The sequence below is a fragment of the Zootoca vivipara genome, chromosome 2, assembly GCF_963506605.1.
Source record: "Zootoca vivipara chromosome 2, rZooViv1.1, whole genome shotgun sequence".
Classification (NCBI taxonomy): Eukaryota; Metazoa; Chordata; class Lepidosauria; order Squamata; family Lacertidae; genus Zootoca; species Zootoca vivipara.
Window position 1 is genome coordinate 70,871,703 of NC_083277.1, and position 27,468 is coordinate 70,899,170.

At 40.5% G+C, this 27,468-nt stretch overlaps 1 protein-coding gene across 2 annotated transcripts; it reads left to right on the forward strand.

The window, feature by feature from the left end:
- The first annotated feature begins 533 nt into the window (after positions 1-533).
- Positions 534-26,649, forward strand: HSPA4 (heat shock protein family A (Hsp70) member 4). 2 transcript variants are annotated; one of them, XM_035105369.2, is made up of 19 exons: positions 534-1,011; positions 8,673-8,730; positions 9,553-9,693; positions 10,181-10,303; positions 11,051-11,150; positions 12,001-12,134; positions 15,200-15,444; positions 16,863-16,939; positions 18,146-18,297; positions 18,814-18,920; positions 19,228-19,361; positions 19,770-19,951; positions 20,734-20,844; positions 21,163-21,315; positions 21,461-21,586; positions 21,871-21,978; positions 22,912-23,031; positions 23,397-23,558; positions 24,658-26,649. In XM_035105369.2, exons 1-19 carry the CDS (start codon positions 905-907, stop codon positions 24,862-24,864), a joined length of 2,547 nt encoding a protein of 848 aa, XP_034961260.1. In that variant the 5' UTR covers positions 534-904; the 3' UTR covers positions 24,865-26,649. The 2 variants fall into 2 exon arrangements, with proteins under 2 accessions (XP_034961260.1, XP_034961261.1); XM_035105370.2 differs by having other exon boundaries at positions 20,734-20,835.
- The last annotated feature ends 819 nt before the right edge of the window (positions 26,650-27,468 follow it).

Consider the following 27,468-nt stretch of genomic DNA (forward strand, 5'->3'; position numbering starts at 1 on the left):
TGTAAGTTGCTTTGGGTTGCCCTGGTCAAGATAACACGACTAACAAATTACATAAATAAAATAAAATACCAACTCAGAAGCTGCCATGTATTGATTGCAGGTAGGTAGCCGTGTTGGTCTGACGTAGTTAAAATAAAAAAACCCTTCCATTAGCAGCTTAGAGACCAACGAAGTTTGTCATAGGTATGAGCTTTCGTGTACATGCACGAACTCTGCGCATAATACCTTTTGCATACAAACCACAAACCCCACCACTGAGCTACGGTGTTCGGGCGCGCCCCACCCCCCGCAGCGAGTGACAATCGGAGCATGCGCAAGAGCTGTTTGGGGGAGGGGGCTTTCGGAGAGTTCTCCCCCTCCCACCTGCCTTACCCTGGCTCCCGCCCACAGCAGTGCTTCGTCTAAGCCGCTAGGGGGGCGGAGCTACAGAGAATATAGATCTACGTACGTGCGTGCGTTGCGTGTGAGAGGAGGAGTGCGCGCGCACGCGGGAACCCGCAGAAGAGGGAATCTCGCGAGACGGTTTCCCGCCTCCCCTTCCTCTGGACGGGACAGGATCTTTCGAGATCTCTCTCTCTCTTTCTCTGCCCGGCTGCCTCTTGTAGCGCCCGCCCTCCTGCCCTCCCTTCCCCCTCCTCGCGAGGAGGCAGCCACAGCCGCGCGCGCCGCTGCCGCCGCCACTCATTTAAAACTGTCCGAGCGGCCGCTCTCTGAAGCGAACCGAGAGGCTGAGGAGGAGGAGGAAGAAGAAGACGGGACCTGCGCCTGCGCCTGGCCTGCCCGGCCGGCCCTCACAGCGAGCTTCCTCCCTTCCCTCGGGGGCCCTTCAGGCCGCCTCACTCCGTCTCCGCGCGACCCGCCGCCGCCTTCGCCCCCTTTCCCCGCCGCCCCCCTCAGGCTCAGCATGTCGGTGGTGGGCATCGACGTGGGCTTCCAGAGCTGCTATGTGGCCGTGGCCCGAGCGGGAGGCATCGAGACCATCGCCAACGAGTACAGCGACCGCTGCACCCCGTGAGTAACGGAGGGGAGGGAGGGTGGGCGAGTGTCGGGGGGACGGACGACGACGAATGGGGAGAAGAGCTTCCTCGGGGGGGGGGGCGGCGGCGTGGGAGAGGCTCCGGGGAATGAAGCAGCGCAGTTGCGGCTAACTTGTCACGCCGGATCATACCAAGGAGCCAAGTATGCGGGGCCTAGAGGAAAGGGCCGGCTCTCATCCAGATTCCCTCTTGCCTTCCCCTCCCCGCCCTCCTTTGTTGAGGTGGGAGAGTCTTTGCACAGGGTCTTTGCGACACCTTTTTTCCCCTCAAAGAAAAAAGGGAGGAAAGCGGAGGCTGAAGGTTTAATATATGAGTAAGACGAGCCCCTGCGCCGAGGAGGAGGAGAAGGAAGTGCCTTTCTCTTCTCCACGTGCGTGCGCTCGGGGAGAAAGATGGTGCATTAATGGTTCGAGGCTACCAGCCGGGGGAAGCTGCGCTACCGCTTTGCGCAGAGGGGGCCAACCGAGAGGAGGCGGAACCGTTAATCTCGTGCTCTGCCTTCGTGGGGTTGAAAAATGCAGCCCATGTCGAAGAGTCATTCGAAGAGGCATTCGTTGTTTGTTTCGGGAATATATTTTTGTGTTCCTCCCTTACTGCCCTTTGCTATTCTTGTGTGTCTACTTTAAATACCTGAAACCATCTGTGAGTTGATAATTGACCTGCTTTCGGATTTGTAATTTCTGCCCATAAGGATGGCTTTCTCTATTGGTATGTTTATCTCTGCATGGTGCAGACTTGTGGGTCCTTCTGGTGTCAGCTGTGACAGCAGAAGCCAAAATTTCTGCCTATGTTTTTGGGTGAAGAGCTGAAAGGCTTGTTAAAAACCACAACTAAAGCTCTCCCCAAAAAGGTGGGCAACAAAGCACACACATTGTTGGGAAATAAAATTGCAAATGCTGCTGAAGCCAGCAGTTCTCAGCTGGTATGAATTCTGAGTTTGCTTGTTTGGTCACCTACTCTTGTTGTATTTTTGGGATAGTTTTCTTATGCACCACACACAAACTTCTAAATCAAATAGCAGTATGATATTACAGTGCTTTTTTTATTGAAAACTGACCTAAGTGTCACATAGTTGTGGCAAGCTTGATTTTCAGAGTGGTCCCAATAAAGGCGTGTCCAATTATGGTATTTTAATGGACCAACATGGCTACCTTTCTTTTTATTGTCTGGTGAGCTTTGAGTATCTCAACACCAACCATGGTCAACAATGCCTGTGTTCCTTTGGGGGGAAGGGTAAGATAAATTGATGCAGAATTCGGCAACCAGGTTGTTCACTGGGGCAAGACAGTTTGAGCATATTACACCAATCATGCCCCGACTTTACTGACTGCCAGTGAATTTCTGGGCCCAATTCAAAGTGCTGGTTTTGACCTATAAAGCCATAAGTGGCTCAGGACAACAATACCTCAAAGACCGCCTCTCCCCATATGAATGGGTCTGGATCCAGTGGTCATCATCTGAGGCATTCTTCGTTTGCCTCCCCCATGAGAAGTCCATTGGGTGATAACATGACTACAGTGGCTCCCCATTTGTGGAATGCTTTGCTGGGGGAAGTTCGCCTGGTGCCTTCATTATACATCTTTAGGTGCCAGGCAAGAACATTCTTCTTCAACCAGGCCTTTTGTTGACATCCTATATCCTTTTAAAGGTGTGAAGGGGAAGGGGTTGCTGGGAGGTTCAAAACACACATTGTTCTAGGTGCATTTTGCGACAGGGAATTTCATTAATGTGAGCAGTTTCTGAGCTCTGGGAGCAGTACTGCGCCTAAGATTTCAGATTAGAACTGCCACTGCTGGAACAAAAGGAGGACCTTTTTCTGCCTCCCCACTTCCAGCTACCCTCTGAAGACTGGAGAAGGGACCCTCATAAGACTATTAAGGGGGTGGGCAGGGGAAGTATGGCTTTGTTTTTTGCAGTCTTCAGATGAGGACTAGATGATGTAAAAAATGAATATAAGATTTTAGCTGCACTTCATCATTCATTATCAGCTTTCTATCCTTGTTATATAAAAAGTGTGCCTAGACATTCTGTTGTGGCACCCATAACCTAGGTTTAAGGTTACAGGTAGGTAGCCGTGTTGGTCTGGATCGAAGTAAAATAAAAAAATTCCTTCAGTAGCACCTTAAAGACCAACTAAGTTTTTATTTTGGTATGAGCTTTCGTGTGCATGCACACTTCTTCAGATACAGTGAAATGGAAGTTTCCAGGCACTTATGTAGAGAAGGGGTGGGGAGGGGTGGGGATGGGGAGGGGGGATCACTCAGAAGGGTGGTGGAAATGGGTGATTGACTGACTATTGGCCACTATCAGTCAGTCAATCACCCATTTCCACCACCCTTCTGAGTGATCCCCCCTCCCCATCCCCACCCCTCCCCACCCCTTCTCTACATAAGTGCCTGGAAACTTCCATTTCACTGTATCTGAAGAAGTGTGCATGCACACGAAAGCTCATACCAAAATAAAAACTTAGTTGGTCTTTAAGGTGCTACTGAAGGAATTTTTTTATTTTACTAGGTTTAAGGTGCCATTTAGCTTTCATATCTCAGTTTCTAACACTGGTTGCTGGTTTGTTTTGTTTTTATTATGTATTTTATGTTTTTAAATAGGTCAGTATTAACCCTATATTCCAGATATAAGTTGTGAATGAATCAGTTAGATAGTGAGAATTGACTTGCCTACCTAGCAAGCCCGCAATTGAGGTGAATGTTGAAATTGTGACCGTGGCTCACACCAGCTCTTGGTACCAAAGTTTTAGAACTTGCTAAAAATGGGGTTTTTATCCCATGGGAGGCCAGTTGTACATGGAAGCTAAACTTTCAGAATGTCAAATACATTGTCCTAACTACAGTACTTAGTGAACCAGGAATAGGTATACAGGCAACTCCCCTTTTGCGCAGGGATTATGTTCTGAGTTGCTACATGTGTCAGCCAGTGTTTGAAATTAGCCAGGGAGCTATTGGCCACTTGCTACTAAGTGAAGATGCCTGGGTGCCACGATGGCACAAGACATGACATCTCCACCATCTGCAGGTGCATGCCTAGGGATCATTGGAACTTGACAGTTTTCACACACTAATACCACATCTGTAGAATTCTATCAGTTATATTTATCTGCACAATCATAATAAATTTCAGGAACCAAAATGCTTTTTCTGTGCGGCCTGAGAGGGAGTAGTGAACAACATTATAGTTAATTTTTGTAGCTTGCCTTCACTTACCCTACCCCACTACCCTGCTCACAGTTGTGAAGAACATTTTACGTTATAAATGGTCGGTGTCATCATTAAGAAAAAGAGGTAGGAATAAGCCAATGTTTACGTGGACTGTCCATGGATAAATTGACTTTTCTTCAAGTTTTCAAAGTGTTTAATCTAGCTCAAGGTTGTCATCTCAACTAGCCAGATGTTTAACTGATAATCAATCACAGTCAGTCCATCATTTGAAAATGCCCCAAAATTGCAACCAGACATTCCATTTTGGCAACTGTAACTTTGGTTTAAGGCACCATTTGGTCCCTAGCTTATGTATCTGAGTTTTTAACGCTGCACCTGAGCCTCAAGTGATGGCAAAGGATCCAGGAGTACTCCAAGTTACATACCCACTTCTTCAGAGGGGGCGTAACCCCATCAAGAGCAGGCAACCTCTAATCCAGGGGTCCCCAAACTACGGCCCCCGGGCCGGATGCGGCCCAATCGGCCTTCCAATCCGGCCCGCGACGACCCCCGCCGCCCGCTGCCGCCGCCCGCTCTCGCGGCGCGCGGCGCAGCGGCGATCTAAAAAATCGGCAAAAAATCGCCGAAAATCCTTTGTGCGCATGCGTACGGGCCTCTCCCGACCCGGAAGAGGTCATTTCTGGTGCACTTCCGGGTCGGGGGAGGCCCATACGCATGCGCACAAGCGATTTTCGGCGATTTTTTTCCCGCCCGTGTGCGTGTGCGCATGCGCACGGGCGCGCACTCCCCCGCCCTCCGGCCCGCTGCGCGCGCACTCCCCTGCCGTCCGGCCCACCGCGCGGTCGGCGCGGCTGGCACCGGCCCGCCGCTCGGTAAGTCTGGGGACCCCTGCTCTAATCCATCCGGTCTAGGGAACCACCCGCTAACAGTGCCCCAGTCTTAATGGGATTGAGCTTTAGTTGTTGGTCTCAGTGTAACAGAAATGATATATCAAGGAACCTAAGAACTTTTTAAGTCTTCTATTCATTTACTTATTTCTGAGACTTGTATTCTATCATTCAGTGTCTGATTTGTATTCTGAGGGTGGCTTAAAAAAGAAATACAATTAAGTTGCAATTAAGCCTTTCTAAAACTGGTTTTTGCAATTAAATTTGCACTTTCTGGTAATCTTTTGAATTCCTAACACTTAAATTTTGGTACGGAATGGCCTAAATTCCAAGCAAAACAAGGAGACAATCCACGTGCAATTTGCTTGAAACAAACTATTCTTAAAGTAGGGGGAAAATGTTAACATCTGATAAGTTGTGATTTATGAACAGTTGAGGAATATAGTGTTACCTTAGTTTCTGGGTGATGTCAATGCTTTTTTATGGTTTCTGTTTTTATTGCCTTTTATAGTGCACTTGAGGCACTGCTAATGTTGCATAGTTTATTTGAGTTTGCTACCAAGATTGAGATTGCTGTCTGCCTGGAATTGCTGTTACCGAAATGATGGCACTATGGCGCTGCTTTCAAGAATAGTGATGCTCATTGGAATCTCAAGGCTTGTTGTAATGAACTTTTCTCCTCTTGTAACTCAAACTTGGGATGCTAGGAGTACTTAGCTCCAGTGTTTAGGCACAATTTCAATCTAGGACATCATTTTGTGAGATATTGTATCCGTCTCAGTACACTGCTTAAAGGAGTTTGGATGTGTCTCATTGTGTCCACATCATACCCTCTGACCAGTTTGCATGGCGGTCTCTGCGATTAGGGCTGTCATTGTGTGTTACTAGACCCTTAGTAGGCTAGTAAAAAAATGCTGGTTTCTTTCTGGGCTTATTTACAAGGTTAATGTATGACAGGCGTCCCCCCACTTATGCATAATTGATTCGTGCACGACCGCCTATATGTGCAGTGCCTGGAAATAATTAAATGATTTGATTCAAACCTGGAAATGGTGGAAGAGAGCTGGAGAGTTATCTTGACTCATGAGGAGAACCCTTCCTGGAGCCACCAAAGAGGACACCAATGAGGACAGAGGAAGCCCCAAAGAGGAGGCACAGAGGGGCTTTGTTTACACTGCCCAGCCTCCCCTCCTAACAGCTGATGTGTGTGGTAGTGCAGCAGCATAGCCTTCCGCTGGCCCCAGAGCTTCAATTCCAGTTGTGGGTATTTTTGGATACAGTATTTTTTGTATGGCTTGAAGAGACAGATAGGGTTTTTAAAGGGTGTTTAGAGGGTTCTCTCCACACAATTTCACTTATGTGTTCAGGGGGCCTGGAATATAACCTCCACTAAGTGGGGAGTCGCCTTATTTGTCTAGAAGGAACCTTTCCTCACCCTGTCCAGATGCAAGACTGGTGCAGGTTTAATGTCATCATGGCCTTTGCTCTTAATCTGACATTGTAGGTTTACCCTGAGAAACTGGTTGGTAGAGGAACTCGCCTCTTTTTGTAAATACTAGCATTAGTTTGTAAAACTTGCCATGTACAAGAAAAGTATACATATTGAATATGTTAGTAAATATGTAGTGATGAAGTGAAAATGGTTATGGTAGAAACATATTAACTAAAGTAATGCCATCAATACTAGAAAAAAATTGCATGGGGTCAAAATGCATGTATACAGAACAGGCCTGTTTTACATCTAAAGGTTACAATTATTGAGTCATGCAAGTGATAAATAAAAAGTGCTTTGTTTGCTTGGAACGCAGGGGCAATTCTGGCAAGTGAGGTGCATTCATAGCAGTAAGTTGCATGGTTGTCATTAAAATTGATGACAAAACACCGTGGCAGTTTGGAAGAAGTTGTGCATAGGTTAGTTCAAAGGTGACATAAGATAAAATCTCATCAGATAGTGATTTATTCATGACAACTGAGTTATTGTCAGCTCTTCCACCCACAGCCCACCTCCTACTGATCTAGTATAGAACACTGGATTCGTGTGTCCTGCTGTATGCATTAGGCCAGATATAATTTGGGACAGGCCCAAGAAATCCCAAGCCACTCCAGATATAGTGACCTTGGCATGTATGTTGAAGTCCCCCAAGGCCAAAAGCCCCCAAGATTTGGCCAGGGAGACTGTTATGCAGCAACATAGGTGGTATCCTTAACAGAATCTCAATCCTGTTAACATATCCTTGCCTGACACATCCACTGCCATAGTCATATTCTGCTTCATATTACCTGTATACGGTAATTACCTCTCATTGTAATGGCTTACTGTATTATTAATTTCCCTTTGAAATGAGTCCCCAATTCAGTGGCCCTAACTAACTTGATTTTGTCTTTAAGAGTGAATCATTAAAATAGCATAAAAAGGTAAATAAGTATGGTATCATTGTTCAAGAATATGCAGATAGTGGCCTAAATGTTTACCCATGAAAAGTGTTGCACCCTGGGAATCGCTCAATTGAACGATACAAGTAAATTTCCTTTATTTTGAATTTCTGTATCATAATAAAGCTATATTTAGTTTAGGGGGATGAGTGGATTTACTACTTCTGTCGCATCGAACATAGTATTATATTAAAACACAGTGTGCCAGTATCAAGCAGTGTGTGTAAAATCAGGGTTTATTGCCTTAGTCTGATTGATATATTTTAGAGGGCCATTAATCTGTGTACTTGATAGTTTAGAAACAACAGCTAGCACAGTCTTGGTATTTTGCAAAGTTATTTTTCACTATTTTTGTGGTTTCAATGTTTGAAATAGTCTAATGAAGCAACATCTTTCTACACAGGAACCAATAGTGTTGATATTAACTTGGCTTCACCAGATGGGACTTTTCTGTCCCTGTTACCCCAATCCTCAGGAATAGATTTTTGGGTAACCCTTGGGAATGGTGTGGAGGAATCCACCCTTGTGCAAACAGAAGGGGAACTTAGGATTCAAACTGATAATGCAATGAATAATCGTTATAATATGCTTGCTTTAGCAGTAAAAGTTCATCCCTGAGATAAAGGAGACAATAACAGCTTAGAAGAAAGTTGTGGGTGGGTTGTGTTGATATTTTAATTCAGAATAAAGGCATTCATAACAAGTAGATGTCAAGGAAATAAACAACTACAGTATGTGATTTTTAGAAGACATCTGAAGGCAGCCCTGTATCGGCAAAATGTTATTGTTTGATGTTGTACAATGCAACTATATGATCAGATTTAGCTCAATAATACAATTGGCAAATCTCTCCCTTCAGTATGTTTCAAAATATGCTGTGAACTGCCCAGAGTGGCTGAGGAAACCCAGCCAGATGGGCAGGGTATAAATAATAAAATTATTATTAGTGGCTGTATTCCATAGAAGTGATCTATTGGTGGCAATTTTAACTTTACCTAGCTGATAGAAAACCTTTTACAAAAGATCTGGTATTAAAGCAGATATTTGTAAATGGATTCCTTTGCTTATAATGTTTTCACATCAGGATAAATTGATTTATTTCAACCTGTGTCTTATAACTGAACATGTTCTTCTCATTGTAGGTCATGTATCTCCTTTGGACCCAAGAATCGTTCAATTGGAGCTGCAGCTAAAAGCCAAGTAAGGATATTTTTTTTGTATTTGGAAATAATAGAATCACCAATATAATAACTGGGATAATGGTTTTAAAAAAACAACCACAAAAATGCTGAAAGCAGAATTTCATATTGCAGTTTTATTAATTTTTTTCTGCTGGCTGTATTGATTTGACTTTAATGTGTGTGTATGCTGTATGCACTCTGTACTGTATCACTGTGTTGCATGTCATGATAAACTGGCTAAGGCTGATGGAAGTTGGAGCCTAAAATACCTGGAGGATACCAGGTTGTTGAAGACTGATATACAAAATAAATTAAAGAATGTGCCTGCTCTTGTTAGGGCAGTGCTAGGGGCCAGAGTTGCTCTGGGAGCTTAAGGAGTTATTGAGCCCTTTCCCCATTGAGAAACACTAGTTGTGGCTACTAATTTTTGGCAGGTGATTTGGCCTGCTTTCTGAGTTAAAGCAGGAGAATGAGATCTCTGTTCTCACCAGTGCTGGAGCATAGTGCCCAGTTCTGTGAAGAAACTGTACTAGAGAATTCAGATAGAATAAATCTCATTATTTTACTGATAGAAAGCTAAATGTAAATGTAAATTTCCTGAGGAGCATGTTAACAGAATTATCAGGAATGAGTAAGGGTAGTATCTTTTATATGTCACTTCTAGTAGATTTTCAAATGGTTATTGCTGGCTTCTGATTGCTTTTGTGATATATTTTTTCCAGGAAATGCAATTGTTGGTTTATATATAACAGGAAAGAACAAATTAGCTATTAAGTATGATTCGTCGGGAAGTATTAGAAATTTTCTATGATGAAACTAAATTTTTCTGGGTTTTTTAAAGGTGATTTCAAATGCAAAGAATACTGTACAAGGTTTTAAAAGATTTCATGGCCGTGCATTTTCGGATCCCTTTGTTCAAGATGAAAAAGCAAAGCTTGCTTATGAACTTGTCCAGCTTCCCTCACACTCAGCTGGCATCAAGGTGAGTTGGTATGTATGTGTGCATTCAAACACACATACAAATATGCACATTAAAGTGCCCCTCCATGCGGTGATATTTGATAGAAGTAAAAACAGTAGAATCCTTTTGGAAAACACAGTGGTACCTCTGGTTACGAACTTAATTTGTTCTGGAGGTCCGTTCTTAAGTTGAAACCATTCATAACCTGCGGCGTGCTTTCGCTAATGGTTCATCCTGCTGCTGCCACGCCGCCGGTGCACAACTTCCCCTCACATCCCGGGGCAGAGTTCACAACAAGGGGCATCTACTTCCGGGTTAGCGGAGCTCGTAACCCGCAGCGTTCACAAGGAGGACGGTACGTAACCCGAGGTTCCGCTGTATCAAAAAACAGATATGGATGTGGTTTACATCCTTTAGATATTATTCTGATCAACACTAGACATGCTTAGGGCTTTCTTGAAAGTTGCAACATTAAAATTTGTTTGCTTTGTTTTGTATTTCCACTAAGGTTATGTATATGGAAGAAGAACGAAATTTCACCATAGAGCAGATGACAGGAATGCTGCTCACTAAACTAAAAGAAACTGCAGAAAACGCACTTAAGAAACCTGTAGTTGACTGTGTTGTATCTGTAAGTAGACAATATTTGCCTTAGTTTCTGTATGGATCGTCTGTAAATGGAAAGAGTATAATGGAATTTCAATCAAATTGAATGGGCACTTTGTCCATCTGAATTTGGTTAACGTGAAAGTCTCTTAACTTCCTGTTATCTTAGGAATCCTTAGTTTTCCCTAAGTTTCTCTAAGTTGCAACCAGTTTTCTTCATGCTACTTAAGAGTACAATTACACAAATATTTGATCAGGTAAACCATTGTTTTAAGTTATCACATCTTGTCTAACATTATTGATAAGAGTTCATTTGAGACTGTCATCAATGTTGGACAAGATGACTCAACTTCATTATGTAACAGTAATAGTATGGGAAGGAGAGGTGTCATTTACAAGTTTACAATTGGTCTGCAGATATGGCAGGGGCAGCTGAATTGCAGCTGGAGCTTCTGGGAAAGGCAAAGGAATAAAAATGCATTTTGTTCTTTCAAAGCTATGTGGAGGTCTGCAGGCTCTCTACTTTTCTGGTGTTAGGAGTTCCCAGCCAGGGCAAAGCCAAAGCTAGCCTCTAAAACAGAGAACAGAAAATACATAATGAAACAAACAAACCAATAACCCCCCTCCCCCAAACACATTATAATGTGTTACTGTTACTGTAAAATGCAGTTTAGTTAAAAAATATGTACCCCAGAATTTGAAAAACTTTTTGTTAGACTTTTTGTTTTGGAAAATTAGTTGCTGTAAAAATATGCTTTTGTCGCTCTTTCAGGTTCCTTGTTTCTATACAGATGCAGAGCGGAGATCTGTAATGGATGCTACACAAATTGCTGGACTCAACTGCTTGCGATTAATTAATGAAACTACAGCAGGTGACTACTTAATTGTAATGAATACAGAGTGATGTCTGTTCCCATAAAGCTTAAATCATTCAGGTTCTTTTGTATTGGGTTTGAAGGGTTCACCTGCTTTATTCTTGGTGTTGAAGGGTGAAATCAGGTTTGTCGAGACACTGGCTGAAAACTTATTTTTGACTTGGGGCTGGCTTACACATGAATGAATGTCACTTGCTTACTCAACTTTTTATGGCTATTTCTGTAGAAAAGTTTTGAATTGGCACTAGGCGAAATGAAAGTTCTGTCTGGTAATAAAGCATTGATGGCTTATTCATACATGGCCATCACTTGATGACAGTCAATGCAAGGTGAGCATACATATGTGAACTTGTTCTCTGGATGCCCAAGAAACATGTAAGACATGCTTAGATTAAAAGGTTTGAGGAAAACCAATGCTTCTATTTTGTAGTTTTATTTGGAGCTTTGCAAAGCAATTAATATTAAGACTTGTTTGAGAAAAATAAAGAAGCATCCAAAATCCCAAGGGAATCTTTATGGAAGCATCCAATGAGTTTATAGGGTAAGGATGGGGAACCTGTTTCCCTCCAGATGTTTCTGGACTACAACTCCCCATCATCCATGACCTTTGGCCATACTTGCTGGGGTTTATGGGAGTTGCAGTTCAACAGTATCTGGAGGGCCACAGGTTCTCCACCTCTTATATAGCATTTGTGCTTTGATGGCTTAGCTTTCTAATAATTTGCAGCCATATGAAGTTTTATTTAATTGTTGCAGCTACATAATTGGAAAAAGATCCTTTTGTTCAAAAATAATGTGTCTAGGAATGAAAATGTATTTCACTCATAGTGAACTGAATTCTCTCTAGTTGCTCTGGCATATGGGATCTATAAACAAGATCTGCCTGCATTAGAAGAGAAGCCAAGAAACGTGGTGTTTGTTGATATAGGCCATTCGGCATATCAAGTTTCAGTATGTGCATTTAACAAGGGAAAATTAAAGGTAAGTAAAGCTATGCACTTATTTTAATAATGGGATATATTGATTTTCTGGGATACAAAATGTTAGCGTCAAGAAGCATTGCTGTGTGAAGATAACATACTGGGTTATGAATACATGTTATGTTCTAGTAGTTGCTGCTCTGTCGTCACTTCTGCAAAAGAATACAAAAGTGTGATGGATCAGGCCAGTAGTCCATCTGGGTCCAGTATCTTGTTCTCATAGTGGCCAAGCAGATACCTATGGGAAACACAACAGCACTTTCCCCTCCTGCGGTTTCCAGCAACTGGTATTCAGAAACATATGGTCTCTAGCAGTGGCATATGTTCTGCTTAAAAGAAAACTGGTGAAAGGTGTTAATCATTTATTTCCTTTTGTAGATAATGCATTCTCCATAGATGAAGTCAGTCCAGTTTTTTCACTGTGCCTCTTATGGTATCTCATCTTTCTTGTAAAGATGTCTGGATCTACTTCAGTGTCAGAAATGCACTGTTTGCACAGGCAGTCATAAAATACTCCTCTTAAAAGCGGCAGTGAGAGAGGGTTCAGCAGCTGGTTGTTCAAGCTAAGCTTTCTTCTCCTTGCCCCCAGTTGTTACCAGTGCACTCCTCCATAACCATATTGCCATGAGAGGAGATACCTAGCTCTCCACATGTTTTGTTCCTAGTTGCTTGTTTTTGCTGTTCTTTTACGGTTTTTATTGATTTTTTTAAATTGATGCTTATTGCTTTTATAATTTATCTAAACCAGAGGTTTTCAACCTTTTTGAGTCCACAGCTCCCTTGACCAACTACATTGTTTATGCGGCACCCCGTGGGGCTCAGGAGCCCAGTTATGTCACCCCTTGCTTGCAGAGCTGGCAGCTTCTCACCCTTTTTTCAAACACCCTCCCTTGTGGAGTGTTCCCTTAGCCTCCTCTCCTTGGGAGTCCTCTGGGCAGTCACTGCCACCACCCCAGTCTCTTGAGCTGCACCCCCTGCCCCAAAGAGATTGCCTTCTCACATTGCCCCACAGGGACCTGGGACTTGTCTGTTCCATTCTCAACAGCAAGGGCTGGCAGACTGGCTGGCTGGGCTGCCTCGCCAGCTTGCTTGCTTGCTTACTCTGAGGCTACCTCAGCTCCTCGCAAGCAGCACACCCTGACCAGGGCCTGAGAGGCACCATTCACCTGCTGAGCTTGTAGCCAGGGCTGCTGCAACAAACAGCTGTGCAAGCCTTTGGGAGGCAGAGATGTGAGAGGACATTAGAGGAGGGAGGGAATAATATGTAAGAGACTTTGCATACAACAATGTGTAGGCAACTGCTTCATTGCCTTGTCAGAACAACTCAGTAGCGGTTCGTATATAGAAGGCTTTATATTCCTTCAGGGGTTCACCTATACAGTATATAAAAAACAGCTGATTGGATGCCTAACTTCTGTGCCTTCAGTGACTCAAACATTTAGTTTAGCTATCATTTCAAAGAAATGTTGGTTTTGAAAGGCCTCTGAGTCTGGGTGAAACTTGAATGCCTTCACTGAAGAGGTTATATGAAATAATGGTAGCCACATTAAATGTATGAATGGCAACTTTGAGTTGTATGCAGTGAGGCCATCACTCTTGAACACAGACTTCCACTTGCACAATGAAACTTCTCTATCACTTCTCCTCAGAATCTGTTCTGGGGCTTTTCCCAACTAACTGAAGCAGATTTGGCGGGGAGGAGAGGGAGGGGAAATTCCATTGTGCAATTGGAAGTCCTTCTTGTGTAAGTGGGTTGACTTGGTTGAATATGGCCAGGTTGCATGCTGAAACAGACGACATGGAAGTGGATAGGCTGTTGTAAAGCTTTCCACATGCTGGTAATTTTCTTTCACACCTGAGTGTCCTATTAGCAGCAGGGTGGATAAAAATCAATGATTTTTTAAAAAAAATCAAAAAAATCGGATTTTTTTTGATTTAAATCGGATTTTTTTGATTTAAATCGATTTTTTTGATTTAAATTGGATTTTTTTAAAATAAAATGCTTTTTGAGGAAAACATATTACCATCCAAAGGTTATTCCATCATGAAATAAAGATTAGTTTTTTAATTATGTAGTATAAGGTTGTATATGTTTAATTTTTGGGGTAAATAAATTCCATTAATCTATTCACCTCTTCCAGAGGTTTTTGTAAGATTATTGGGCAGTTTCTCTGCCTACAAGATATTATCACAGGTGCTTGGTTTACTTTTGCAGTTCTCAAAACTGAATTTGACTCAACAGAGATCACATGCCTCTTCTTCACAGCAAAAATGTTATAACATGAACAGAGTTGAGAAAAAGACCTTAATCATATTGTTCTACAAACCTATGAATACAGAAACAACCCCTTCAGTGCTAAGTTTCAAGAAGTTCAGTGAATAGAATAGAAACAATATTTTTCTGATTGTTTGGAGTGGACAGTATTTAAGTTTTTCATGTGTAGGCTGGGCTGACAGTCTAAGTTTCTTAAAATATATCTATTTTGTTTTTGTTTAGCCAAATTAGTTAACAAACATGGATGTTTGTTTAAGCAAATAACATTTGCTGAAATGTTATTGTTTCAGTTGAATAAATCTATTTAAATTGTTATTATTAAGGTAATGATTATTTTTCTCCTTCCTAAGTACAACAGTAAAGTTGTCCAAATATGAATGATTAACCTATTAAACTGGGAATAAAAAAACTAATATGAAAAGTTGTTATTCTAAAAATCTACTTGCATAATAAAGTTATACCAGCAAGAATTAGTCTTTATGATTTAAATCAACTATGATTTAAATCAAGGCTTACTGACTAGTGATTTAAATCGTGATTTAAATCGTGATTTAAATCAGTTTGATTTAAATCAAATCCACCCTGATTAGCAGTCTGTAAATAGTAGGGATGTTGTATAACTGATTGTGCACAAAGTTCTGTGTTCGAATAAGCAATAACAATCATTGTGATAGTTTGTAAATCAGGCACTGATTTGAGTGAAATGCCAGTTTGAGCTAATCAAATCATTAGACTTAATATTGAAAAGTAATCTTATTTAACTGAGACACTTTATGCCTTCCCTTGTAAAGGTTCTTGCAACAGCATTTGACACAGTACTTGGTGGCAGGAAATTTGATGAAGTATTAGTAAATTATTTTTGTGAAGAATTTGGGAAAAAATATAAACTAGACATAAAGTCCAAAATTCGTCCACTGTTGAGATTATCTCAGGAATGTGAGAAACTGAAGAAGTTGATGAGTGCAAATGCTTCTGATCTGCCACTGAACATAGAATGCTTCATGAATGATATTGATGTCTCTGGAACTATGAACAGGTAACTTATTTTAATTCAGTCTATTCGTTTTTTTTAATCATATGAATTCTGACCGTCTCTGGATGTCTTTCATAGCTAAACCAATGAAATTGCTACTAGCCAGATGGGCGGGGTATAAATAAATTGCTATTGTTATTACTTATATATAGCAAGATGTGATTTTTCCCCCTTTCCCAACAATGTACTTGGGGATATCACTAATTCAGTCCTTAGATTACCTAAAGCAGGGATGGCCAACAGGTAGATTGTGATCTACTGGTGGTAGATTGTCAGGGTGCTAGGGTGGTAGATTGCTGCCTCCCCACTAAAAAAAACTTCAACAACTTTGACTTTCTAAAAGAAGCTCAACAACTTTGGTAGATCACTGCCAGTTTTTTTTATAGTGGGGGGTAGAAAATATGAAAGAGAATCTGTATAAAACAAGCTTGACACCACACAAAGTATATGCTGTAAAGTATATGCTGGGTGTGAGGATAAATGTTAAAGGTGTGGATCACTAAAGGGAGATATGAAGCACATTTCATGGTTATGCCCAGTGATAAACACTTTTCAGGGAGTAACTGATTAATCTCACACATGACCCTTGATATACATTTTGACCTTTTGACAAATTTCTTCTATTATTTAGGTGATCAGTTTAAGCAGAAGAGTTAATTTTGGAGCTAAATGATTAATTTGTATAAATTGTGTGTGTGTGTATGTGTGTGCATGTGTGCATATATATGTATAATGTGAATTATATATTTGTAGCGTTAAAATTTAGTAGAATCCTGTACAATTAAAAATATAGGATAATATCCAATGCTGGTAATAGTAAGAGAGTTTGTCATTGGAATCAATAGGTTTAAGTAACTTAAGATAAATTATTTCAGTAAATGGGTGTACTCTGAGTATGACATACAATATTGGCCCGAATGTAAGCCACACTTTTCCCGCAAATTCCGACCGTGAAGTTAAAGTGTGGCTTATACTCGCAACCTTACGATATGCAGCCAGGAGCGTGACAAAGCGGGGCCCGCCCCTCACATAGTTCCCGGTCCTCTCCCTCAAGGCCGGGAAGGGAGAGAGCAAGGAAGGGGAAAGGCTGCTGGCAACGCAGCATGGCTCTGCCCCCCCCCCCAAAGTATGCAGCCAGGCGCAGCGAGGAATGGAGCGTCTTATATTCGGGTATTTTTTCTTTTCTCCCCTCCAGTTTTAAAGGTGCGGTTTATATTCGGGCCAATACGGTAATCACTCACCAATAACTGTAAAATTCTTAACATTGCTGCTACTTTTAAATACACATTGTGTCTGTACCCCTTTAAGTGCAACTTTGTAAATTTTGGGAGAGGCAGGATTTAAGAGGCTGCAGGAAACTTAACTATATTTTATTTTTGCTTTGTTTTAAAGTATAATTTCATATTTTATCTCACCCATAGGAGCAAATTCTTAGAGATGTGTGATGACCTCTTGGCTAGAGTTGAACCACCACTTCGCAGTGTTTTGGAGCAAGCTAGTAAGTGCCACTTTAGCTCAAATATTAAAATAAACGGGAAAATATTACACAAAGAGTAGTATAAAATATAGAGGAACTGGTACATTGAGTATGCTATAATAAAAGCAGTAATATTTGTTTTAGTTGTCATGTAATAATAATAATAATAATGATAATAATAATAGTTATAAATTTTTCTTTATACCCCGCCCTCCCCAGTCAAAACCGGGCTCAGGGTGGCTCACACCAATAAAATTACAATAAAACATAAAAAGCAATTAATTAAAATACAGATTAAAGTACAGTATTAAAATTTAAAATGCAGCCTCATTTTAAGTAGTCCATAAATCCAAGCCATGAGGGAGGAAAACACAGGAGTCAGACTAAGTCCAACCCAAAGGCCAGGCGGAACAGCTCTGTCTTGCAGGCCCTGCGGAAAGATGACAAATCCTGCAGCTTTTTGCTAGCCTGGCTTTGTATCCTCAAGGCGATGTTGTGGTTAACTGCTTTTAGAAAACCAATAATACATACAGTGGGATCTCGACTTACGAATTTAATCCGTTCCAAATGCACACTCGTAGGTCGAAAACTTCGTAAGTCGAGTTTCCCATAGGAAAAGCAGTTTCCCATAGGAATGCATTGGAAACGGAAAAATTCGTAAGTCAAGGAAACCGCATATAAAAACTCGTAAGTTGAGGAAACCGTATCTAGCTGCAAACGGGTTTTCCGTTCGGATGTCGGAAATCGTAAGCGTACGGCCACTTTTCCCGCTCGTAAGTCGAAAACATCGGATGTCGAGGAGCTCGTAAGTCGAGGTCCCACTGTATATTGTAATTTTGTTTATAAGATTCTTTTATGTTAAAACAAGAGTTAAACCCTAATATAGACCAATTGTTCTTCCTCTGAACTGTTGGAACAATAACTATCTTAGCCATGAAGATACTTTTAATTAGCCATGAAGTCCACTTTCATTGGCAACTGCTGCCTAGTTTACAGAGACTTTTTTTGGTGCTAATGAGTGGATCCAGCTGGGATATTTCAGAGATATTCATCTTCCACTATGGAACATATTTTCTTTGGAGAGACAGTAAAGTTAACTTGATTTGTGTGTATCAAGTATAGCTGCAATTCAAAAATGCACTTGTAACTCACATTTCATCTGGTCAAATTCTTCCAGCTCAAATGAGTTCAGACTTTGAATGTCTCGAGTGTCTTTTCTCTCTACAGAGTTAAAGAAGGAGGATATCTATGCAGTAGAAATAGTAGGAGGGTCTACAAGAATACCTGCTATAAAAGAGCGTGTCAGTAAATTTTTTGGTAAAGAGGTCAGTACAACTCTGAATGCTGATGAAGCTGTCACCCGAGGCGCTGCCCTGCAGGTAAGAGCAACTGTTGGAATATTGTAGAATATTCAGTGTTGATTTGATCCTAGTTTCTTGAATGTTGAGACCTCTGGGCATAGGGTGGTAATGGCGGAATAATAATAATAATAAATAATAATAATGTTGGAATATATTATACATTTAATCGAAAGGTAATACATTTATTTCCTATCTCATCAAGTGTGTTGTGTGTGTGGTTTGTTTGTTTTTAAAGAATGTGCTGTTCAGGACACTCTCCATGCTTTTTTTGCAGCTGAAATCAGGCAACTTTTTGGAAATTTCTAAAAATCCAATGTATCTCAATAGTTAAGACTTAAGTTTTTGGGAATGCAATATAAATAGAATCTACTTGAAAGTTATTTTGAAATCCTATTCACTGGACCACAATAGCAGATAGGCATTGTCAAATCAAATTATATTACGGTGTGTGAATAAACTACCAGTCATTTTATATTACAGCTGACCTGTGCTCTAATATTGCACAACTTATTTTAATGTTTTTCCCCTTTGCAGTGTGCTATTCTATCCCCAGCTTTTAAAGTGAGAGAGTTTTCTATCACAGATTTAGTGCCATATCCTATTTCTTTGAAATGGAATTCCCCAGCAGAAGAAGGACTAAGGTAAATATTTAACACTTTAAAGTGCTTCTAAAGAACTAGCTGCTACTGAGAGTCATACCTAATTCTATACTATTTTATGTAGATGTGCATTTGGAATATTTGAATACAAAAACTTAAATCTCAGTTGCTTGGCTTATAATGAAACGTGCAATAAATTTATTATAAATTGCTGTGATTGTTGTAGGATATAACACAAACATTTTCTGGGTCCACTAAACATAGCTGCTCCTGTCTGAAACAGCACGGTAGCATGTTCTTATATAGATTATATAACGATGTACACTCAAAACAATCTCCCTTCCTATAGTGATTGTGAAGTCTTCCCAAAGAATCATGCTGCACCATTTTCCAAGGTCCTGACATTCTACAGAAAAGAACCTTTCACGTTGGAAGCTTATTATAGTTGTCCTAAGGAATTGCCTTACCCAAATCCTGCCATAGGTATGTATGCATAAAAAAGTAATGTTGACTTTGTAATATAACTGGAGTGAGAGCCTAATTGCCAGTTTCCCTCTAATTCTGTAGGTGAGATTCTTTTAATATTACTACGGCTTCCATTGTGCTTAGGATTTGAGTGTGCTAAAACTGGGAACTAATGTAAATATTAATTTGGTGTAAAGATACCTACTAAATGGAAAGGCAAAAGCTATGTAATGATGAGTTTTGGAACCAGTTTTGTACTCTGTTGGGGATGGATGGGTGTTGAGTGCATGCCAAAATCTAGCTTCTCATTCAAATCACAAAACTTTATGCTACTACTAAAATAGAACCAAATGCTTGCTGTTAAGAACCACCTTAAAATTACTGAATTTACTTTTAATAAAGTTATTGTCTTACTTTCCTGTTTAGCTCAATTTTTAGTTCAGAAGGTAATTGCCCAGAAGGATGGAACCAGTTCAAAAGTTAAAGTTAAAGTCCGAGTAAACATCCATGGCATCTTCAGTGTTTCAAGTGCATCACTTGTAGAAGTTCATAAATCAGAAGAAAGTGAAGAGCCTATGGAAACAGATCAACATGCAAAAGAGGAAGAGGTAATTTCTATTAATTGTCATATGCCCTTGCTAGCCTAGCTTTTAGCAGTATCTTACCACTGATACTGGTTGTCCAGGATAATGAACTTTGCAAACACAGGATTCTGTTGCTGAAGCTCAACATGTGGTGATTTGAAAACATTCCTTTAACAAGAAATGCTGAAGTTGCTGACAATTAACTTTGACTGCATCTTCACATGTTCAGTGGAACAGACTATGCAAAAAAAAAAAGTTTAATGCAGCTGTCCCAACAACATAAATACATTTAGGTAAATACTGTATTTTTCCACCTATAAGACCCCACCTATTTTGGGGGACTCAGATTTAAGAAAATGGGGGGGGGGAATGGCCCTTGTTTGAGCCTTTTAAGCTAAGCAGCAATCTGGATTTCTATAGTCATAGCCTCCTCTTTGGCCTGTCTCCCTCCCTCCAGCTCCAATAGTCTTTAAAAGCCAGAAGAACATATGCTATTATCAAAAATTTTGTCCTCTTGCTGAACATTACTGTTAGGGGTATGTGCTGCCTCTGTGCTTTAAAGCGCTTAGAGAATTTGCCAAGATAGGACTTTGACAAGTTAGAGAGTCTTTGCAGTATGAGAAGTGCATTCCTCCCTTTGCTCTGAAATTGAGAGCGGCCTACTTTTCTGCCTTCCTTTAGTAGTGGAAGTGTAGGAAGAAATGCACTACATGGACATGAAAGAAATTAAATTGACTTTCTGTCAGTCACATTTAGTAAGATCTGTTTCCTTGATCTATATTCAAAGCTTTATTCACTAATTTCAGAAGATGCAAGTAGACCAGGAAGAACAACAGAAGGAGCAACAGAAGACTGAGGAACAGCAACAAGCACAAGCTGAAAACAAGACTGAGGCTGAAGAAATGGAGGTAAAAATGGTGTGTTAAACTAAATTGTGTTGACCAATAGCCTCCCTATCTTTGTGAGAAAGTTAGAACATATGCTAGACTAAAATAGGCATTTTCTCTGTTGACATATTACTTCAATGATAAAAATATTTAACAGGACACAGGTAGCCAGTGGGACTTGCATAACAGTGATTTGTTTTAGTGTTGAGTTCTTAGTGAAAATGTTGGTGCCCAACATAGAAAAGCTTCAATAAAAAGAACTTGTGGTGAATGTGGGACTCGAAACAAATGTCTAGAAGCCACAATTGATTTGTCACATTTTCTGTTTTGAATTCTGTTTTAATGCAGACAACTCAAACTGGATCAAAAGAGAAGAAAACAGATCAACCTCCTCAAGCTAAAAAAGCTAAAGTAAAGACTACGACCATTGACCTTCCTATTGAGAATCAGTTGGTGTGGCAGATAGGAAAGGATATGTTGAACTTATTTATTGAGAATGAGGTAAGCACTAATGTCAGTGCAGAAAAGTTTTTTACAAATTACTGGTGGTTGATGCTGAGGTGAGGGGATTACGTAATAAATCACAAAGGAACAAAGTTACCTTATTTTAACTGAAACAAAAATGTAATAAAAATGTTTTTGGCAGGGTAAAATGATCATGCAAGATAAACTAGAGAAGGAACGGAATGATGCCAAGAATGCTGTGGAGGAATATGTTTATGAAATGAGAGACAAACTCTGCGGCGTGTATGAGAAATTTGTTAGTGAAGAGGTACGTGCTGCTAAAAACAAGTGCTATGGTGGCTTACGTAGTCCACTAATCAGAGAACATTCTCTATAAATCATTGATGGGGAAACCTCTGCCATATTGGCTTAATTTCCCCCAGCATAGGTCCTAATTTGGCCTATGAGGTGGTTCCACCAAGTTATGTCTACCTGCTGCATACAGGATGTCATGTGAGCTGAAGATTCATGTCGCTTTATTTAAGCTGAAATTCATTATTTGTTTTAAAAAACCCAACTTCCACAATTTGCTTTATTTACTTTTTTTTCTAGGATCGTAATAGTTTCACTCTCAAGTTGGAAGACACTGAAAACTGGCTATATGAAGAGGGTGAAGACCAATCAAAACAGGTTTACATTGATAAATTGACAGAAATGAAAGTAAGTGGGACTTCAAAAACTGTCAAACTTGACTTAGCTGAAACCTGACACACAAGGGTCTATCTGCAGAGAGAATGTTGCTTGCACATTGTAGTTGCCATGGAAAAACATTCTGGCGGCTGGGGTGGAGAGTGAACTAGATGTGCTAGGATTATACAGGCTTATCCAGGGCTGGCCAGCTTGTATACAGCATACCTCCCAACATTTTAGGAGGGCAGTTCAGGGTACCCCTTCCTCATCTGATCCCACTCCACCTACCTTTCTCCAGTTGTCATCCTCCGCAGCACCCAGCCTGTGCCATGTCAGCAGAAGCAGTGCAGGCCTGGCTGACCTTCTAGCAGGCCACACCCAGCCTGCACTGCATCTCTTGATATGATGCAGACCCAAGCACCCATCTTGGGATTGGGAACAGACGCCAGGGCAACTTCTGCCAATCTGTCATGTGCCAAATAAATTGGGACACATGAGGGGTCTGATACAGTAAACCTGCAACTTACACACATTTAACTTGTGTGCATGGTGAAAGACACAAGGTTGGATTCAGTGAGGGGGGGGGTTCTGGGAAAAATGACATTAGCAATCCCACCCACAATTGAACCCGATGGGTTTTGTCTATATGTAATTTTGGCTTTAGGCACGATCTGCAAAACATAACCCCTGGGTAAGCTGCTGGCTTACTGTATAAAGGTTAACTTTCAATATGCAAATTATAGACTTGTAAAGCAATCACAACAAGCATCTTGAATACCAGTTTTGCTTACAAGATATTATATTCCGAGCTTTTTTTCAATGTTGCTACTACAGTTCTCTGCAGTCGAGACATAAGCTGCTTTTAAAATTAATACGCTGTATCGATCTTCAGTCCAAGTGTAGCTCATCTTACAAGTGTAGTTCAGATCAATAACTGTCTTGGTAAACTTCTCTTCAATTCAGGCTGTGGGACAGCCTATTCAGGCACGATTTCAAGAATCTGAAGAAAGACCAAAAGCCTTTGAAGAACTTGGAAAACAAATCCAACTCTACATGAAAGCTGTTCTTGCTTTTAAAGCAAAGGTATATTTATCTTTTATGTGACAAGTTAGTATTTCAAAATAGTCTTAAGTATTTTCAGTAGTAAGCTTTGAGGCAGAAATCCTTTTTCCTTTTCAGGGCCGTATAGGATAAATTTTCAGGTGATGGCGGCTGTGCTTGGAAATTGTAGTCTCTTCCCATAGCAAACAAGCAGATTTTACTGCTTATCCTCCCTCTTAACTTGATATGTTTTAATCAGTACAGTGCTCTTCTGTTAAGTTTGTTTAGTAGACCACCAGGCTTCATTCAGATTATTTTGTCAGACTGAAGCTAAAATTTTTTTATGATCTACCAAAAGGAGGAAGTGTAGAATAAGCAAAGTCACATTTCACTACTTAAATTTTTAGGATGAACAGTACGATCACTTAGATCCTGCAGAAGTGGCCAAAGTGGAGAAGAGTGCAAATGATGCAATGGAATGGATGAACAACAAACTCAATCTTCAGAACAAGCGAAGCCTGTCTTTGGACCCTGTTATCACAGCTAAGGAAATTGAAGCAAAAACAAAAGTAAGTAATAATATTGAAACTGCAGGGGAATGATGAAGTTAAGAACCCAGGGAGCTGCTGCCTTATATGAAATCAGATCATTGGTCCTGTTTAGCTTAGAACTGTCTGTACACAGACTCTCTCAATCATTTTGGACAGCAGTATTTCCCAGTGGAAGACAGGAGTGCCTGGCATGCTCTAGTCCATGGGGTCCCGAAGAGTCGGACATGACTAAACAACATCATTTCCCATCTTTACCTGGAGAAGCTGGGGCATTTGATATGCAAAGCAGGTTCTTTCACTGAGCTACAGTCACTCCCCATAAATCAAACTAGAGTTAAACTAGTGTTGCACAGTGCCTTTAATTAGTATACTGTATTGATATTCTTTAATTTTCTACAACTGAGAGAATTGCAGAAGTTATTGTACATTCTGATTCAGTTGGTCCATTCACATATATTTTCCAACTGATTTCTTAAACTTATGGTTTATTTATAGACCACTTTTTGTCCCAAAGGCCGCCAAAGTAGTGAACAATGTATTAATTCATATCCTGCCCACTGCAAACATACAGCTGCTCCAGCTTCTCACCTAGGAGCAAGCCAATGCACAACTACTTTATTATTTAACAAATTCATAAACTGCTTCAGAGCATTAAGTCATCAAAGCAGTGTAGAAGATAAAAATGGAATAAAGCACAAAACCACAAGCTCTAAAAACAATAAAACCACCTCTGCAGACATACTGTTAATAATCTGTAAAAGAAACCACTCACCCACATGGCTCCCTCACACTTCTCCCACCCCAAAGGAGGCACCCAAAGCTGGTGGTGACCAGCTGCCAATTGTGACCTCCAAAAACTAGGCTTCCCTGCCTTCCCGCTCCCCCCCCCAAAAGTAAAAGTATTGCTGTGGAAAGTTGTTGGGTGTCACTGGCCATTTGCTGGCAAAACCTTCCAGCCACTTTAGGCTGTTTTTCTCCAGGTACTGCAGAAAGAAGCTAGGGAAGCTAATGTTTGTATCTAGCTGCCAGCCATGGTCCTGCTACTGCTACATTTTGGAGAGCAACCTTAACATAACTTAATTTCCTGGTGTGATGTATTCTGGTTCTTTCATTTTAGGAACTGATCAGCATCTGTAATCCTATAATCAACAAACCTAAACCCAAGGTGGAACTTCCAAAAGAAGATCAAAAGCCAGCAGAACAGAATGGTCCAGTAGAAGGCCAGGGGGATGGCTTTGGAGTGTCTCAGACTACAGAACAGAGTACTGATTCAACAGCCCAAACATCTACAGAAAAGAAACTTCCTGAAATGGACATTGATTGAATCCCAGTTCCTTGTTTGGATTAGAAACTACAATAAAGCTTTAAGTTTATCAACTTTATTATGTTCTGAGTATAAACGGGGAGCCAAGTGAGAGCTGCAGCTTCTCACACTAATTCTTTTTAGATCAGATTGGTCAGTATAAAGCATCTTGACCCTTGGATAGCTTAATTATTCAGTCAGATAGGTTCGTTCTTTTGCCATGACTTTAAAAGCCCACCAGTAACCACTTAAGATTTGCAAAAACAGTCACAGGTGATCATTTTAAAAACGTGAGGATAACAGGAAGATAATTTTGTTCTAATCTGCCACTAGGTTTCTATTGTGAATTGCAGCAGCTGCATTTATAAGTATTGATAGACAAGGGCCAGGAGTGTTTGCAGTTCTGGTTTTATTGCACAAGAGTAATATAGCAAAACACAAGTTTGTGATCTGTCTACAATTACAGAGGCAATAATGGCATGTTTCCTAGCTGGAAGTATAATTCATTTCACATTGTGCCATTGATAGTTATGTGAGGTATATGGCGCTATGGATCAGATTACATGTTTGTGCTAAATACAAAGAATTGAAAAGGCTGGAGTGTTTTTTCCAGTTCATGTCCGCACTCCATTATTGATGTCCTGGGCATTGTATCAGATTGTTTATCTGATATGCAGAGTAGCAAATATATACCTAAACCTGCTATTAGATATGCAAAAATGTATACTCATGGTAAAGTCGCCCCAGCTATATGAAATGCTGTATAAATTTCTGTCTCTAGTTGAAGTAGTTGCTTATGCGGGGAGAAAGAGGATACTGCTTGCTGTCCACACTTCTGGATAATTCTGATTGTTAACCCTGAAGAGGATATTTGCTTCCTTCATTTTGGAAGTGCTTAGCTTTATCTTCTGGGCAAAACAAGAAGTCTGACAGTTTCTCTCATGTGCTCCTCTACACTTTGGCTGTTTTGCTTCTAGTATTGATAATTGTCATATAAACTTGTATGTGTTGAAATAGGAATGGATACATCCATACACATTGCAAGAAATAAATGCACTGGATTGTACTGGATTTTTAAAACCCGTTTATTGGTGAAAGACACAGGTTGGATTCGGCAATCTGCCAACAAAAGGGGGTGAGCGGAAGCCCATTTTTCTCTTCCCTGGAGTTCGGAGAATCCTGATAAGTGGTGTAGGGGGTATTGCAGAAAAGTGAACAGGTGCAGGGTCCTTTGGTCCTCTAGGAGGGGGAGATAATTTTGGGAAGCTGTAGGGACTGGCAACAGGAGGCAGGGGAAGAAATGTCAGCTTCTGCTTGCGTCCCAGTATTGTCAAATCTCTCAATTTTTTTTAAAATCTCAAGAGACCTATGAGTTCAGTCCAGTCTTATTGCAAATAGCTTCTTGTAAAGCAAGAAAACAGTACCACACAACTGAGGTGGATTGTTTTAAGAAAGTGACATTCTTTAATCAGTCAAGTCATACCTTAAAATCACACATGGATTAAACAATCTGTTCCATTAGTTTAGACTAAACTGGTACTCTGCTACAGCAAAGTATTGTGTGCTAGTATCAAAGTGGTTCTTTAACATGCAGAAATCCATTTTTTACCTCTGAAAATATCCAGCTTTTAGTTAAAACAAAAATCATTGATTATGGGCTTAGAGAAGACTCCAGAGATCACCTTGAGACTAAATGACAACTCAGAATATTATTGCTGTTTTTTTCTACCTGTTCATCAACTGCTGCCTGTAATTGACTGGGCAACCCTTCTACTGAAATAAAAGCTTTAGGTCTATGAAGCCCCATTGTTTTGTCAGCTTTTATTTCATCGGGGGACGGGGAATAGTGCAAGTTTCCTTACATCTGAAAAAAAACCTTGGCTTTTCTCTGTGCATGAAATGATGAAATCAGTACTGCTGTACATCTATTTATACAAATATTTAATCTTCCCATATTTATGTATGGGTTTGTATGTAATGTTAGAGCTAAAAATCGTGTCTTCCCAAGTGTTTCCAAAATTTGGAAAGGGTGAGAGGTAGAACCAAACTGGAATGAAGGGGAATCTTTAATGTGGGAAAAGAGAATATATGCAAGGGAAGAAAAAGCTGGGAGTATAAACTTACAAGGTGCTGGTAAAAGGAATTCGAAGTCAATGGGAAATAGCTGATATACAAGGTTGCAGCAATATAATAAATTAAAGCATATTAAGGTATAACGGTTTGCCTAGGAACAGTATGTTGCTTTCAGCATCTTGCTTAAGAAGGAAAAAGGAGCAAAAAGGTGGGGGGAGCTCCTCTTTAATCCAGAAATGTTTTTAGGTGCAGGGTTAATATTTGTTCCATCAATGATCCAAAACAGTAATTTCAGTGAAATTCTGGTGGTGAGAATCCTGAGAGCCTGAGGTTTACAGTAATCCAATGGCAAGTTTCCTGCAGTCAGCTGCTTCTCCTATGGAGAAATAGTACTAACAGAAATTATATCTATTTTCACAGATCCTTTTGCAATGAAGTGCAACTCATTATTTCCACCTTTTCAGTAGTATTCATTTAATTACAACTACTGTATGCATCCGATGTTTTGATACCCTTATAATCATTTGTGGAGAAAAATGTTAATCTTGAACA